General features: G+C 55.2%; 1 protein-coding gene across 1 annotated transcript in view; it reads right to left on the reverse strand.

Moving 5' to 3' along the window:
* Positions 1–3,943: 3,943 nt before the first annotated feature.
* FBLN1 (fibulin 1) overlaps positions 3,944–17,926 on the reverse strand; it is an 81,021-nt gene continuing 67,038 nt past the window's right edge. Inside the window, exon 17 of the mRNA XM_043880909.1 lies at positions 3,944–4,761. Coding sequence (XP_043736844.1) covers positions 4,622–4,761 — 140 coding nt within the window. The 3' untranslated portion in view covers positions 3,944–4,621. The remainder of the gene's footprint in view (positions 4,762–17,926) is intronic.

Genomic DNA, 17,926 nt, shown 5'->3' on the forward strand with positions numbered 1-17,926 from the left:
TAACAGAGGGGCATCCTACAACCCCCCACCTCAGTCCTCCCCAGCACTGCCAAGGTCATCGAAAACAAGGCAAGTCTGAGAAACCGTCACAGCCCAGAGGAGCTAAGGGGACAGGATGACTACACACGGGATCCTGGGTGGGGTCCTGGGATGGTAAATGGGTGTTAGGTATGAACTAAGGAAACCAGAAAAAAGGATGTATTTTAATTAATAATAGTGTGTCTAATATGGGTTCATTATCTTTCCTTCAAGCTGGGAAAGATCGAGGGCAGAAGGAGAAGAGGGCGTCAGAGGATGAGATGGCTGGACGGCATCACCGACACAATGGACACGAACTTGGGCAAACTCCAGGAGACGGCGTGGGACAGGGAGGCCTGGAGTGCTGCAGTCCAAAAAAAAGAGTCAGACACGACTGGGCAACTGAACAACAACATGGGTTCATTAACTGTAACCACCGTACCATATGAGAGTAAAATATTAAAATGGAGAAACTGGGGGGGGGTGTATACAGTAACTGTACTATCTTCACAATTTTTCTGCCAATCTAAAATTGCTCTAAAAATAAAGTTTATTTTAAAAAATACTCCTGCAAAATAAGAGGAGTTGGCAGGCGTGGGGCAGGGGTGGGGGGCAGGGGAGATAAAAGAAGATGGGCAGAGAGTCAGTAACTATTGAAGCTGGGTGATGGGGGCAAGAGGTTTTGTATATTCTTCTCTGTACTCTGGGCTTCCCTGGAGTCATGACCATCCCTGGGACACTGACCTTGGTTATCTCCCTGCAATGCGGGAGACCTGGGTTCAATCCCTGGGTTGGGAAGATTCCCTGGAGAAGGGAAAGGCTACCCACTCCAGTATTCTTGGACTTCCCTTGTGGCTCAGCTGGTAAAGAATCTGCCTGCAATGTGGGAGACCTGGGTTCAATCCCTGGGTTGGGAAGATCCCCCGGAGAAGGAAAAGGCTATCCACTCTAGTATTCTGGCCTGGAGAATTCCATGGACTACATAGTCCATGGGGTCACAAAGAGTCAGACACGACTGAGTGACTTTCACTTCACTTCACTTCTCTGTACTTTAGTGCATTTTAAAAAATTATATAGTAAGTTTTTCTTAAAGTGGGAGTCACAGACCTAGTATGTCGGGGAAGAGAGCCTTTCACGAAGAGTGGTGGGTACATACTGGAATAGAAAGAGCACGGGACGGGAGATCACTCTGTAAGTGGTGGGAGCAGAGGACCAGCCCAGGGGTGAGGCCGGCAGGAGGCCTCTTGGCAGGAGATGGGCCTGAACTAGCCTGGCAGAGGGGCTGAGGGTGAAGCGTGTGTGTGTGTGTGTGTGTATCGGGGGACCATTACAGAGGTATTCCTGGCCCATAACAGGTCTCCAACAGAGTACCATAATTACAAGAAGTCACGGTGACTGTCACCAGACTTCCCCCAGGCCATATTATAAAAGCTCTGCAATGGCTCTATTTCTCTCTTACGACGTCAAACATCATCCAAGAGTCTGTTTCCGTCTCATTCCACTTCCGGGATGAAGAGGTTCAGCCTTAACACTGGTCCCTCCAGGGGCGCCAGGGGACCCAGGCACTCCTGCCACGTGCCACGGCGCTGCTCTGAAAGTTGGAGTCGTTTCCCTTCATTCAAAGCAGACACAGCCTTCTGGGAGAATATTGTGATATGAGACCTTCTGGAACCTGACAGTACTGGGTGCTGACAGTAATTGCTTTGCAAGAATAATGGGAGGCTTTTCTGCCCATCAGGTGCCCAGCCTGGAGCATGATATAAAATGTGAAAAATTAGGCTCTTGTGTAATATAGAGAATCGTCTATAACCGCATGTCTCGCAAAGGAGTAAGAGAAGGAAATGCAGAACTAAAAAGATGCCTGGCTTCAGGAGGACATTCGTGTGGCTTGACAGTGGCAACAGGTATCATTATCATTATCATTACCTCTAAGGACATTTGATGATAAGGTCTCCTACAGGTACACAGAACTTCACGGTTGCAAAGCTCCTCTGCCCCCATCACCTCCAGGCTCCTCACTGCCTCGGGGGAGCCAGGCAGCGGAACAGGGATTCCTGGCTCCACTTTGCAGATGCAGAAACTGAGGCTTGGCAGGTGGTAGTGACTCAGGCAGCTGGCTCCGCCAAAGTGAAGTTCAGACCCCGCCCCTCTGGCTCTCTGAATCGGACGGGACCCGGACTCCCTTCGCTTGTCCCCTCTGCTTTTTGACCCCTCGGCCGGGGACCTCCCCACCTGTCCTCTGCCCTCCGTCGGGAAGATCTGATTGGCCAGGTTGGGTCACGTGCTCATCTGAGAGCCAATCGACAGTAGGAGGCTTGGCTCTGTTCACCAATGGCACCTCTCACCCTAACTCTATCAGGAGTGTGGGAAAGGCTGTTTCCCAGAATGACTCAGCACTACGTCTTCCCACCCCACTCCACCCAGTCCTCAGAAGGAAGAGGCTCTCGGAAACCCACCTCTCCCAGGGCCTGGGCTCGGAACTTCCCAGGTTCTGCAGCCTTGCCCTGAGAGCGGCAGATGGGAACCAGAACCTCTGTATCCCTTCCACTCCCCCCACCTCCTTAATGCACTGAGGTGTCCGTTCCTGTGATCAGACTCCAGGCACCCTCCCCTTCCCCGCCCAGACCCCAGTTCACAGGCTCCGAGAGCTGCTCAGATGTCCCCTCACCCTCCTCATCCCTGGACCTGACTCCAGGACAGCCCAGCCCTACAGTGGTTCTTCCCCTTCCCGCCAAGATGTGACGGGCTTGTCCAGGCCTGGCTGGCTTTAGTGGACGAGTGCCCCAAATGAGTGGCCTTATAAGCGCTGGGAGTTCCCGAAGGTTCGAGAGTTGGACATGCTCGAGTTACCACACACCGGCCACGCTGCAATCCCACTACGGGGCTGAGGGCGTGGCCAGTGCCAGGGTCCCGGCTGCTGAGATGACCTGGGGCATGAACGGGATGCCGAAGAAGATGGGGTGAAGCCTGGGCGGGACTTGGAGGAAACGTACGTGGAGACCAAGGGCATGGATGCTGACTCCTGCCGGTGCAAGCGGGCCTGGAGGCGTAGGCTGCCCTCGGTCCACTGTCCACGCCGAAGGTGGTGCCAGGATCCCCATAAATCCAGTCTGTCCACGTCTCTTCTGACGCGGGCTTTTAGAGAGGAATGTTGTTTGGAATCTGATAAACAGAACCTGAATCCCTTCTTTGTCTCTAAAAAGCTATGTGACTTTGGGGAGTTGAGTTCCTCTCTCTGAGCCCAATTCTGTTGTTGTTTAGTTGTTGTTCTTGTTCAGTTGCTAAGTCGTGTCCCACTCTTTTGTGACCCCATGAATTGTAGCCCACCAGGCTCCTCTGTCCATGGGATTTTCCAGGCAAGAGCACTGAAGTGGGTAGCCACTCCTTTCTCCAGGGGATCTTCCTGACCCAGGGGTCGAGCCTGGGTCTCCTGCATTGGCAGGCAGATTCTTTACTGCTGAGCCCCCAGGGAAGCCCTGAGCCCAGTTCGCTTGTCTCTAAATCGGACACGATCGCACCCACATGGGTGGGTTTCCAGGAGGAATAAATGAAGCACCAGCTGCCGAGCGCAGGGGGATTCAGTGCTCTGGTGGTCTCTCCTTCCCACGAAAGAGAAGCCTCATCGCCCCCTGGCAGCTTCTAGAGGGGCTCAGAAAGCCCACAAGGGACGTCATCAGCAGAGCTCTGTGATGCACCTGCCGGGCAGAGCCTGGGGCATGGAGGGTGCTCGAGCCACGCTTCCTGGGAATGGGGAGGGGGGCAAACTGTCAGAAATTATGTGGGTTGGAGGCTTTCCCAATACAAAGGCTGGGCCCCATCCCAGAGCCTTGGGAGGCAGGAGGGTTTTGAGAAGGTCTTGGGGTATACTCGCAAGCCCTTGGCTAGTCAGGACCGCCCCTCTTAAACGATTCCCATGCACACTGCATCAGGAGGCTCACAAAGCTGTTTATTTTCCCACCTATGATACAGGATGGATGCAGGGTGCAGAAAACCCAGTGACTGCTTTGGCGAACAAACTGGAACTGCACACAACCTAACAGGCTGTGGCTTTAGGGGGGGCTCCTCTGTTTCCACACAATTGTAACTGACCTTTGAAGGGCTCCCCGGGGCACTGCGGCATGCTGCTTCTGGGCAGAATTTATCATACCTGCTCTTCTTTGGTAACTGTGTCTTTAGAATTTCATATACAAAACTTGATTGGCAAAAAAAAGTACCAATGTCAAATTTTCATAAAATCAGGGCAAGAACTGGTCTTCTCTTGCCATTTGGACTTAGCTGCCCCTTGAAAAATGTTTTTTCCCCCCCTTGGTCATTTAGCAATTCCCAGCCCAGAGACAGGAAAAGGGAGCAAAATTTAACCTTTGTGTTAAAGGAGAAGCAAGGTTTTCAATCAAACAGTTAAGTCATTGGACTCATTATTTAAACACCAAAAGACAACAGATGGACTTATTCATCTGGCCCAGCTTAATACATGTCGGCCTAACACTACAAACAAATACATAAAACCGAGATATGTCTGGGTGGTACAGACGGGGCAGGGCGTCGTCACAGGGCTATGACTTGGCCTGAAGGCACAGACTGGGCTGCGCTGCGAACCGGCCCCTCAGAACCAATACTCAGAGACGAAGATGTGGACGTTGACGACATTCCGGTGGGACACCACACCCCCAACCACGTAGTTCATCTCCAGCTTCAGGACGGCGTGGAACGGGCCCACGATGGGCCGCACCTGGCGCACGACACCTGGGGAGAGAGCAGAAGGTGTTTCGGGAGTTAGCAGGGACCAGAGCAATGTGGAGACCAGGGACACGATTTCCCTCCGGGAATTTTGGAGCTGCAGGAGGGCTCGGACCTCATCACGTCCCGCCTGAGCCAAGCGCTCAGCATCTCCCTCCAAGTGGTCGCCCCCGGGCTCTGCCACCATCCCTGAGGACGAGTGACGGCGGGCTCACTGCGGCCTGTCCGCTGTGTGCAGCTCGGACTGTGAGCGAGTCTGTGCGCATGGGCTTTGGAGTCCTTGCCTTAGGCTCCGTGCCAGCTCCTTTTCTGTCAGCCTGGGTTTCCTCCTCTACCACCGTCGACCTAACCAAGAACTGAGAGTCTAGATAAAGGGCCTGTCACGGAGCAGATGCCCAGAAGACACCCGTTCCCCTCTCTCCTGACCCACTGTGCCCACTTGTGACCCGTGGGGAGAAACACAGCATGTGTGAGCCTCTTCCCCCCATCTCTCACGTTGAGGACTGTCCTGGGGACCTGGAAACCCTTTATCTGAGCAGATAACTCCCAGTTCCCTATGGGACACACTCCTGGGTCCTTCACCCTCCACACCTCTTTTTTGGAGGGTGACACCTGAGCCCCTTGTTTGGCGTTCAGGGTAATAGGTGAGCAAGCGGTGGCTCGAGTCCAGCCGAGATGGGTCAGGGCAGTCAGGACAGACGGCACGGGGGAGATAGGTGTCTGTCTGGGGAAGCAGAAGCCTGCTGTGTAAAGCTGCTGGGGGATGGCAGGGAGGTCTGCCTGGACCATCATAGGGACCCAGCAAAGGCCATGATGGTGGCCTCCCCAGACGGGGCTCAGAGGGGAGGGCAGATAAGTTCAGCTCAGTCGCAGTGGACGAGGAAGAACCCCAAGTGTTCTGTCCCCACAACTTCCATGTCTCCAGGCCGGACCCTGATGTCACCGCCTGCCCACGCAGGGCACCCAGCATCTCACGGAGAGAACGCCCCTGTGCTCGGGGGCCAGACGCTGGGGCTGAGGTGAGCTCTCTCCTCCCGGCTGGACGTGGAGAGCCCACCGCCCTCTCGGGCCTCGGATTCCTCAGCGAGCAGATGATGCCACGTGACCCTGTGCTTTGCACAGACTGATCCCGACCCCCCCGCCTCCCCAGCTCGGCGTCCACTAAGGTGTGAGCTCCAAGGGTGCAGGGCTACCTCCCCGCCAGACGGGCGGGCTCAGTGCCCCACTTCCGCACGCGTTCACGCATTCCTCAGTGGGTACCAAGCGCTGGTCATGGTGATGCCGAGGAAACAAACAGAATCCTGGTCTCCACGTCGGTGGTGGACGCAGGTGAGTCCCATGCCTGACAGAAGTCCGCACGCCATCCAGCGGGGGTGAGGATGGAGGTGAGGGAGGCGCGGGAGTCAGGAAAGGCTTCCTGGGGGAAGTGCCTCGCTCCCTGCAGATCCCCGTGCCTGGCACAGAGCAGGTGCCACCCCTCCAGCTGCTGACATTTGGGAGGGACCCTCTTCCATCTCCCCTGCTCTGATATTAGGACCTTCCGAAAGCCGTGTGGTGCAGGGGTGTGCTGGAGCAGCCGGCCCTCTGGTTGTGCCAAATGACAATTTCCAACCCCAGCGTGACGTCACTGAAGGCGGGGTCAAGAACAACCCACCACTGCAGGGCTGTCTGCAAACAACACCCTGGAGCCTGAGAACCAGCCAGAACACAGATTGTTTGCTGCGTCCAACTGCTGACTGCAGGCTGGTTTGTACAAACAGCCCTGCCGCCGACTTGGGAAATGGGAACCCAGCGTGGCCCTTGACACCCACCCTGAGATCAGCAAAGGCTCTGGGGAGTCTAAAGGGGCCCAAGGCCTTTTGCCCCCGTGGCTGGTTCTTGGTCAAGACCACCAAGTTCATGGTCAGGAAGGGGATTTCGGCAGGCCATCCCTGCTTTCACTCCCTGGGCTTGTGTTTCAAAGGTGAAGTGCCCAGCAGCAGGGTGGAATTCCAGGCTACTCCAAGCAAACAAGGGCTCTAGCTCTGATGGAAAGATAAGCAGAAGCTTCGGTGGGCTGTCAGCACCCTTTCTCTGCCCCTGCCTGGCGATGACATCCTAGCTCTGTCCTGTCGGAACGCCCACGAACATCGTCGACTCCCGGCTAAAGATGGGGGCTTGTCACCACCCTCGGTTTGCCTGCGGCCCCCTTCCTGGGCACCGCCTGGGGCCGGGGGCGTCGTGGCCCCTGTGGCGAGCATGGCCCCAGACTCTCCTGTCCCTCAGCACCCTCACCAGCGTGACTGTCTCCTCTCCCCGGGCCGGAGACCACTGCTGGCGCCCACCAGCCTCAGTGGCCTGGGTTACCTGCACCCATCCCTGGGGCAGTGCTCAGAAGGGCTCACGGGGCTTGAAGGAAAGAGGTGAGAGGCTCAGTGAGCCAGAGAGCTACTTTGGGACAGACAGCAGCAGAGGTGGAGGGAACACTTCCTCAAGCTATGATCAGACACGTATTTATTTCTATATGTTATCATTATACTGTGTGTGTGTGTGATAAGCCGCATCAGTTGTGTGTGACTCTTTGCAACCCTGTGGACTGTAGCCCTTTAAATATCATATAATCAGTACATGATACATAAATACATGGGCTCCCAGGTGGGGCAGGCAGTAAGGAACCCACCTGCCAATGCAGAAGACCCCAAAAGACACGAGTTTGATCCCTGAGTCGGGAAGATCCCCTGGAGGAGGGCATGGCAACCCACTCCAGTATTCTTGCCTGGAGCATCCCACGGACAGAGGAGCCTGGCGGGCTGCAGTCCGCAGTGCAAAGAGTCAGACACGACTGAAGTGACTTAGCACACATGCGGTGCACACACACACACACAAATATAAATATATAAATAGTTTAATTATTATAAATACAAAGTATATATTGTTGTTTTGTTGTTAGTCGCTCAGTCGTGTCTGACTCTGCAACCCCATGGACTGTAGCCTGCCAGGCCCCTCTGTCCATGGAATTCTCCAGGCAAGCCTACTGCAGTGAGTAGCCATTCCCTTCTCCACTGGATCTTCCCAACCCAGGGATTGAACCTGCATCACAGGCCGATTCTTTACTGTCTAAGCCACAAGGGAAGCCCCTTCAGGGCACAAGGTTTGAGTCCAATTGACCTCAGTCAGCAGCATGATCCCAGGTTGCTTACTGAACCTTTCTGAGGCCCCACTTCCTCTTCTGTGAAACAGGGATTAAACAGTCACCTTCAGAGTCAGAAACAAAACCATCACAAGGCCATCCTACTCATGCTGGATATCAAAAAGCTCTGCAACATTCTAATGTGATATGAGTTTCAGTTCAAGTAGGACTGAATTCCTCCATGATTGAAAAATAGAGCAAACGTTGAATATTTTTATTAGATTGCCTTAAACATTGACGAGAAAGGAAAGCCCTGGATGTCTAGAAAATATATTTAAATCTCAACATGTACTGTTAGGGCTCTTCATGAGGGTTAGTTTCTAAGATGCCTAAGGACCAGAACGTCACGCTTCGGCTAAGGGTTCCGACTGTAAACAGCTAAGAGGCCAAACAGAACACTAATGGGAGCTAAGAGCTGCTTTAGAGAAGAAGGGCATTGAGAAGGGGAAGAGGAAGCGGAAGGCTGAACTTCAGACGCAGGTCACACTCAGGGCCTGGATTTTCTCAGGATCTTTGCATTTAACAAGAGAACAACTGAGGTGGAAGACACAGGCATCTGCAAGGGCTCAACAGGGCACTGTGGGAGAGACACAGCAGGTGCCCAGGGAGTCAGCTGCCCTGTCCTTCTCCTGTGACCTGGGGTCCACACTCAATCCCCAACTCTGTCTGTAACCCTAGTCGGTCCTGGGATCCCTTCCCAGGCCACACCCACTCTGTGGACCTGATCACTACTTCTTCAGCCTAGCCACACTTCCCGGGGGGCTCTAATATTAGTGAACATGCCCGCTTCATTCCCAGGTTAGTTCAAGCTTGAGATCCACCTCCTGGTCCTCACCTTCACTGAACCTAGACTTTCTCCTGATATCACTTCTTTCTTCACAGCTTTCCTACCCATCCATCCATCACCCATCCAACTATCCAATATCCATCCACCTATCCATCCATCCACCATCCATCATCCATCCATTATTCATTCATCTACACATCCATTCATCTGTCATCCATCCATCCATCCATCCATCCAATAGAGGCCATTCTGCACAAGAGAAGTTTAAGGAAGATTCTACACAGGAGCTGACTTCAAATTGGAAGACTAAAGTAAATTTAAAGCCAAATTTAAAGACTAAGTAGGGGGCTTCCCTGGTGGTCCAGTGTTAAGAATCTGCCTCACAATCCAAGAGACACTGGTTCGATCCCTGGTTGGGGAGGATCCCACATGCTGTGGAGCAACTAAGCCCATGCGCCACAAGTACTAAAGCCCGAGTGCCTAGAGCCTGTGCGCCACAGCCAGAGGAGCCACAGCAGCGAGAAGCCCAGCGCAGCCACACAATAAACAAGCTTAAAATAAGAGAGACTAAGTAGGCGCCGACGAGGTAAGTAAAGTGAAGGTGTCAGCAGCTCAGTCGTGTCTGATTCTTTGCGACCCCATGGACTACAGCCAGGCTCCTCCATCCATGGGATTCTCCAGGCAAGAATACTAGAGTGGTTGCCGTTTCCTCCTCCAGGGGATCTTCCCAACCCCGGGATCGAACCCAGGTGTCCCGCATTGTAGGCAGATTCTGTATCATCTGAGCCACCAGGGAAGCCCAAGGAGGTAGGCAGGACCTGTGCAAAGGCCCCAAGTGTCAAGGTTTGAGTCGGTTCTGGGAAGAGAGTTAATCTTGGGGAAAGAGACAGAGGAGCCTAAGGAGGTGGAAAAGGGCTTCTTCAGGGCCCTCACACCTCGTCAGCCTCACAGCACTGGGAGCCCAGACCAGTAGTCTCCTGGCTTCCTCACCACCACCGACGCTAGACCTCTGTTCTTTCAGAACCACCACCAACCTTCCGGGTGCAGGGAAACCAGAGAGGGAACTAGAGAAACGCTTGCTGCCCGAATGTGGCGTCACAGACATTAGAAGCTGAACCTCCACCAGGGGTCTAACTCCATCTGTCACTTGCTTCTACAGACGTGTGGTTGGCATCTGCTCTGTGCCAGGTGCTGGGGACCAGCTAGACCGCCTGCGTCCTCTTTCATGAAGGCTTGCCAGCCCCACTCTGCACCACCTGGGTCTGGTCTCCCTCGGGGGAACCTTCACAGTCGACTCCCCCTTTGGAGGCAGGGTCTACATCACGTTCATCTCTGTCCACTGTCCCCAGCCCAAGGCCCAGGGCAGGACACAGGGGGAGCATCGTTATGATTATCCAGTAGGATGAAGGCAGAGGAAGAGAGAGAACAGAGAAGAAGGAGAGAGGGGAGGAAAGAAGGGACCCAGCTCCTTGAGGGCCCCTCAAACCTTTTTCCTGAAGGGAAGGGGCTGCTGAAGGCTCTAAGCGGGAGCAGCTTTATGTGGAAAGACCATTCCTGCAGCAAAACGCAGGAGAGAGGGAAAGGCTTTCCATCACGCCTGCCTTGTCCGTCTTCCCTGCTGCGGTGTTTACCTCCCTAGCTTTCAGGAGCCCCAGGAAAAAAAAAAAGGCCACGATGCCGAGTTCAACTGTGTTAATCTTCCAAATCCTCATCTTTGGCATTTCTGCTTCGGGTCCCAGACACTGCTGGTATTCCTCGGCGTGTCTGTGCCTCTGAAAGATATAATTAAGTCTTTTTTTTTCCCTTTGAAAAATGTAGGTCCCCTCGGGCACTTCACCTTCATGTCTCGTCTGTTTTGTAAATTGCAGCCGATGTGCCAGGAGCCCGAACACAGAGACCTCCATCGCCTCCTGGGGACTGTGGTCTCGATTCCGGGCCCCTGCAGCCATCCCCAAGCTTCTGCCGCTTGACTGGGGTCGCAACTGATCAACCACAGGTTGTCTGAAAGAAGGAGGATCATCCACGAGGGCATCTGCATGAAACACTGGTCTGTGGAGACCTGGAATCACAGCCTGGCATTCCTATGCTGCTTCCTCATCGAGCAACCCTGTGACCTTTAATGAGTCACTGTCTTTCTGAAGTTCAGCCTCCAACTCAGAAGTCCTGCAATTCTAACTGATCAAGTATAATGGCATGAACAGGGCTGTCGAAGAGCATCTTAGCAAAAACGACGATCCATTCAGAGATGGCATGGTACCTCATGCCAGTGGAAATGAACTGTGCTTTTCAAAAGACAGAGCTTCAAGTTAAAAAAAAGGCAGAGGGAAGGAAGTCGGCATCAGATGAGACTAAGACGCAGTCGTTACCTGAAATCAGGTTATAGAGTCATTGGTCCTCTCGGTTGTCACGGTCTCCCTGCCGCCGTGTGAGGCCAGAGGCCAAGGGCACTGACTTTCTTTTCTGGTCAACCTTTTTAAAATTTAATTAATTAATGTTTAGTTGCACTGGGCCTTCGTTGCCGCAAGCAGGATTTCTCTAGTTGCAGCCAGCAGGGGCTACTCTTCATTGCGGCGGCTTCTCTTGCTGCAAAGCGCAGGGTCTGGGTGTGAGGGCTTCAGTAGCTGTGGGCACGTAGGCTTAGCTGCTCTGCGGCCTGTGGGGCCTTCCAGGACCAGGGATCAAACCCGTGTGCCCTGCACTGGCAGGCGGATTCTTATCCACTGTGCACCATGGAGGTCCCCCTGGTCACTCTCGTATCTCTGGTTCTTGGAACAGCAGGTCCTTGGTCCTACTACAGACCTGACACATAGGAGGCCCGCAATAAGTGAATTCCTAAATGAACGCATGAACTAGAGACCAGAGCACTAACCACGGTTTATAAAGTTGAAAGTTATCACCCGGGGAACAAAAGTGGCAGGAAGGAATGGATGACAGCCATAGTCGCTGGGTTTTCAGGTGCGGCCCATGTGCAAGCAGAAAGGCGACATGTTAGAACCGGGCCTTCCTGTCTGGCCCCGGCGGCCACCACACAGAGCCACAAGCCAGGGGGAGGTGATGAGTCGGCCTGTTCAGACAAGGGACCAGGACCGAGAACCTTGGCGCTCAGAGGAGACCCACGTGGATTCACCAAACACTAACACAGTGGGCGACTGGGAAGAAAGCAAACCATCACCCGGATCTCGGGAAATTCTCCTCAACAGGGAAAACTCCAGGCCAGGACGAACAGCACAGACCAAAGGCAAAGCAGAGAACGCAAGAACAGAAGAAATATGGCCTGTACGTCTAACGTGCAAAGCTATGGTGGTGATGGGCCGGGAAAGAGGTCCACAGCAGGGGAGGAGATGGGAACGGGCGGGCCCCCGCGTCCACTGTTCCATCCCGTTCTCCCCACGCTCCTCGGGGAGGGGCGGGGAAGGACCATCGCCTCCCTCCCACCGGGGAGATCGGGGCTCTGGGGGCTGATGCCTCAGATCACAGGGCTCTCAGCGCACAGCACCCATCCAGAAGAGACGGACCCTGATCTTAGTTCTCTCCACCCGACTGCACCTGGCTTGATGTGGTGCGGAGAAAACTTCCAGAATGTGCTGCCCTTGGCTGAGTCATCCATACAGGGCAAAAATGGCAGAGAGGAACTGTAGGGCAATCCTATTGGTCACGGGCAGTGAAGGAACGGAGCTCCCCAAGCCCTATCTTCTCTTCTTCTTGCCTGAAAAACACCCAGTAAGAGCTTGGAAGGAGGGGGACAGGGGTCTCGGTTGCAGATTTAAAGTCTGCCTCAGCAGAACCATCCTCCCAACTTCTCGGCTCTCATAAACACACTTCCTCCCGGGTCTCTCATGACCAAACCAGAGGGTCTGGACGGGGCAGCAGCAGGAAACCGAAGAGTCATCCCACCCCCACCCTCCCCGGGCCCACCTCTCCCTCGGGTAGAAATAGGAAAAGAAATGTCAGCTCCACACTAAGCCTTCCAGGCTCCTTTCTGGACTCAGGAACCAGCATGTCCAGGGGCACATGGTGGGGATGAAGACACCCCCATCCACCATCTCCTCCGCTGACATCTCAGCCACACGTACTGGGGCCTCACAGTTCCAGGAGGAGCAACGGGGGCTCTGGGGGTGAAACGAGTTCTGAACCAGAGATAGCAAACCTGCCCCCGAAGCCAGCCCCTGGGCCGCTGCCCTTCTGCCAAGCTGCCTGGCCTCGCCGGAGGGAGAGATGGTGTGGGCGGTTTTCCGGAAGGGATTTGCCATCTGATGCACCTGCTTTTACCAAGTTGGCCCAGGATGTGACAGTGATGGGGAGGATGAGAGTCCTCCCCTCTTTCTCTGTGAGTCCTCCCGCCTGGATCAGCCTCCACCCACCGACCTGCTGGGGGCCTTTCCCCACCCTTAGACCCAAACTCATCGGCCCCCTTGCATGTCTCCAGGTGCCCCCAGATGAGAAATCTCAGGGCTGGGACAGACCTCAAAGAGGAGGACTCTGCCTGGTTCAAGGTCACACAGGATGGTCGTGGCAGCAGAAACCCCACATCCAACCCCACCAGGCTGTGTGCAGGCCTCAGGCATGCCCCCTGGGCCTGGAAGCCCCTCGTAGCCTCAAGTGTCCTCACCTGGAGAAAGGGGCCATCCCCCACAGGGTTAAGTGACACAGCTCTTGTTTAGTCGCTCGGTCGTGTCCGACTCTGTGCGACCCCATGAACTGCAGCCCGCCAGGCTCCTCTGTCCATAGGATTCTCCAGACAAGAATACTGGAGGGGGTTGCCCTTTCCTCCTCCAGAGGATCTTCCCTACCCACAGATGGAACCCTTGTCTCCTGCATTGGCAGGGGGACTCTTGACCACTGACCCGTCGGGAAACCCAAGTGACACGGTACGTGTGGCCTACGTGCTGGGAGCGTCCAGCACACAGCGGTGCTCCTGTTGCTGAGACGACTGTGACCGTCGAGGACCCGACACTCGGAGTTCTCAGCCACAAGCACAGATCGAACGCCCTGGGAACGTCCCGTCTGGGAACACCCGACTCTGAGGCTGCGGGAAGTGCTCTTGGTGACAGTGGCTGATGGTGGCCGTCTGGGTCCTCTGTGTAGTTACGGTTGTCAGGTGAGGCTGTTGGAAGATCCGTATCATCATCAGACTCTTCTTTTCCCCCCCTAATTTTGCACAACATGCCTCTGCTGCTGTTTGGCTAAAAACACTTCATTTTCTTAAAAAAAAAAAAAAAAAAAGAATAATTTATGAACGGGCCGGTGATCTCAAAGGCTCTTCAGAAGGTGCATAACAGCAGCGGTAAGAGCGTCACAAATCATTCTGGACGCAGTCGATCCGCAGGAGAACTCGGGAGATGCCGAGAGAGGCCGCTCTGGGCTCACTTAACCCCCTGGTGACTGTACATGAGCGGGCCAGTGTGATCCTGCAGCCTGCTGGGCGCCGGGTCTGGGGAACCTCTGAGTGGGCGTGCTGTGTGTGTACACGAGTGTGTGCATGCGAGGGTGTGCAAGAAAGAAAGACAAATAGGGTGACGGGGCGGGGGGTGGGTGGGGCACAAATGAACCCCTTGTAGGCTCTTGCCTTCAGAAACTTACAACCGGTGGAAGAGGAAGTCAAGCAAAAACTCACAGTGGGGACTTCCCTTGGTGGTCCAGTGGCTAAGATTCCGCGCTCACAACGCAGGGGGCCTGGGTTCGATCCCTGGTCGGGGAACGAGATCCCACACGCTGCAGCTAGAGGTTACATATGCAACTAAGACCCAGTGCAGCCAAATTAAATAAATAAATATTAAGAAAAACAAACTCACAATGCCGTGACCACACACCCTCCCCACTGGCCCCAGCATTTCTCCGCTCGCACACACAGCAGACCTTCCGGAAGGAGACCCCTGGTGGTGCCTCCAGCATGCCCACCCTGGTGTGTCTCCCCCCGACTCTGCCCCACTGAGCACGGCCTGGTCAAGGTCACCATCCGCTGGGGCGATACTGAGCCCAGTGGTGAACCCTTTGTCCTCATCTGACCAGACTCACGGTCACTGACACGGCTCATGCCCTCTCTCCTGGGAAGGCCTCCTCCTCCAGCCTGGCCTCCGCTCACCTCCCCGACCTCTGAGCACAAGACGCCGCAGTGCTCCAGCCTCCTCTCTCCTCCGTCTACACTCAGTTCCTCCGTGAGCTTGTCTGGTCTCGGGGCGCCAGCTCCCATCCACCCACAATCACCTCCCAGGCTTACTCACTCTACCCCTGCGTGGCCAAGGGTGTCCCTCAAGGCCCACAATCTTAATGCCAAAGGGAACTTGCGACCTCCCCAGAGCTGCTGTGCCACAGTTTTCCCCAGCTCACCCGCTGACAACCCGTCTGCTTGTTCTTTAGGTCAAGACCCATGCAGTGCATCTTTGTCTCACACCCAACTCGTCAGCAAAGCCTAGCACTACCCCCTGATGTATCAGAAATCTGTCTGCTGGCCACCCTTCCTGCTGGAGCCACACGGTCAAAGCCACAGTCACCTCCAGCCTGGATCACAGGTTTTTTGAAAGGTTTTGCATGAAAGTGAAAGTCACTCAGTGTGTCCGACTCTTTGTGACCCTATTGGACTATACAGTCCATGGAATTCTCCAGGCCAGAATAATGGAGTGGGTAGCCTTTCCCTTCTCCAGGGGATCTTCCCAACCCAGGGATCGAACCCAGGTTCCCCACATTGTGGGCGGATTCTTTACCAGCTGAGCTATGAGGGAAGCCTATAGAGTGAGTCACGAAGTTCAGAGGCTAAGACTCTGCACTCCCAATGCAGGGGGCCCAGGTTCAACCCCTGGTCATGGAACTAGGTCCCCAGGCTCACCCAGGCACCCAGAGGGAGCATCTCCCACCTCAACCCAAAACCCTCCTGTGGCTCCCACCTCACTTGGTGGTAAAGCTGGAGCCATTGTGGCGGCCTCAAGACCCTGCCTTGTCAGCCGCTGATTCCAACACCCCGGGCTCGCCTCTGCCTCAGGGCCTTTGCACCTGCCGTCCCCACTGTCTGGAGCTCCCCCTCCAGATTGCCACAAGGCTCATTTCCTCAGCTCCCCGGGTCCTTAGACTAACACCTCCCACCACCAGACACACAGTGGCGGCCCGCTCCCCTCTCCTCCCCCGCCCTCTGCAGAGCACTCACACTGCCTGACGGTGTGGATGTTACACGTGTCTCCTGCCTGCTCCTACCCCCGGAAGAAAACGTGTGCTTGGCTAGGATTCACCTATGTCTGTCTCTCCTGGTGGCTGATGCATCCCCTAGAGCAGGGCCTGCTCCCTTGGGACACACACATTATTTGCTAGAAGAATGAAGACCAGAGTCCTATAAGAAGCTCGGCCCTGGGGCTTTGGGAGCACAAAGCAGGAAGCCACACACTCTGCCTTTGGGGGCTGGGGCATGGAGGGCATGTGAGAGGAGGTGACGCGGCTGACTTGGGCTCTGAGGGATGAATAGGAGCTTAACCAAGAGGAGAAGGAGGTGAATGCCATGGCTCAAGTCCAGGAGATGAGAGAGGCCATGAAATGGATGAGGTCTGGGGCATGGGCTGGTGTGTTTGGAGCAGAGTGAAGGGAAGAGGAAGGGATTAGAGTGCTGGACACTGGGGAGGAGATAAGCAGGCTGAGGCTGAAGACGTCTCCAGCCGGGCGGCAGGACTGGACGTGAAAGGTGGGGGTTAAAGCCTGGTAGACCCAGCAGCAACTGGCTGCGGGGGGTGGGAGGAGGGGAGCAGAGGGTCCCTGGCTTCAGGAGCCTCATGGCTGGAGCATCTTTCACCATCATGTGGAAGCACCCTGCTGAGGGGGGGGGGTGGCTTCGGCCAGGCTGGTGGACCTCACAGCTGGGAGATGACATTGGGGGCTGGGGGCAGGGGGGCCAGCAGGGGTGAGAAGCAGCCCACGTGACGCGTGGGTCCACGGGCAGAAGCAGAGAGGTGTCCAGTGAGGTTCCCTGTGGCCCTGGGTGCCGACCTGAGGAGTAGCCTCAAAAGCAGGGGACCCCTCTGAGCCCTAAGAGTCCTGTGCCAGCCTGGGGGTGGCCTCTGAGAGTTTCTGCTTCTGTGAAACTGGGTTTCGGGAGCCCTCCTCACAGGGCTTTGCAGCAGGAATAGCTGCTTCTCTATGAGTCACGATGGCCCCGGGCCCAACGTCTATGGCCCGTCGCTGCCCCGAGAGGCCCCAGCACAGTCAGCACAAAAGGTGCTGGTGTCTGTCCCCCTCTCACGCCCCGTCTCAGACCTCTGAGAGGGCACCGCCTGCCCTCTGCATCCCCCTGACCTCCCAGGACCGCCAGCCTCCAGGTGAGGTCGGGCCGAGGCCCGCCCCTTTGCATCCCCCTGGAAACAACTTGGCTGCCGGCCAGGGTGTGGCCCCGGGGGGTGGGGCGGGGGCTGTGCCTCCCCTAGAAGAGAAAGCGCCTAATCCCGGGATTTGCCGTGAAAGCAGGACAGGGCCGATCACTCATCACCAGCAGAGACGGCCGCACTGTTGTTTTTAGGTGGAATTTCTGAATCTCATCCGTAATGTGTACTGATCCTGGGCCAAGCTTTCTGAATCAGGCTCCTGGACGGGTCAGCAGCGTGTGTTTAACCCCTTAAGAGGTAAAGATTTCGAAGAGGCGATCCGGGCCCTGCAGGCTGGAATGACTGGACTTGAAGGCAGACGGCTGGGCAGACAAGCTCTTTGCTTTGCATGAGGCTTCCCCTGGCCAGGGGCTAAGGTACAGCAGGTAGCTGTCCTCACTCACAAGCTCTTGTACTGGGGCTGCTGCGTGCAGTTGACTAAGCTGTGCCCTGCACGTAGAAGAGGCTGTGAGTGGTACCCCCTAAGTTTTTCAGTACACAAAACAGTCAACTGTACACGGCAGCCTTGCCACATTATTACTTGTCTCTCCCGCTGAGACATTAACAGAGACAAAACCTACTGCTGACAAATAAACTGTAGGAACTCAGATGGCAGGATGCTAGGGAAGCTAGGCGGCAACTTCTTGAAAGCAGGATTTGTGGCTTGGGTGTAAACTTGTTCCCCAGCACCCAGCACGGGGTTAAGCATGGAGTAGGAATCCAGGAGGTTCTTGTTGAATAACTAATTCAAGGATGACAGAACTTGGGAGGCATGGCCTCGACCATTCCGCTTCCGGCCTGACTCATCAGCCCAGGCCACGAGGGGTGCTGATGACCCAGCTCCCAGGTAACTGGAGCCACTTTGGGGTGAGTAGTCCC

The sequence above is a fragment of the Cervus elaphus genome, chromosome 22 (assembly GCF_910594005.1).
Source record: "Cervus elaphus chromosome 22, mCerEla1.1, whole genome shotgun sequence".
Lineage (NCBI taxonomy): Eukaryota > Metazoa > Chordata > Mammalia > Artiodactyla > Cervidae > Cervus > Cervus elaphus.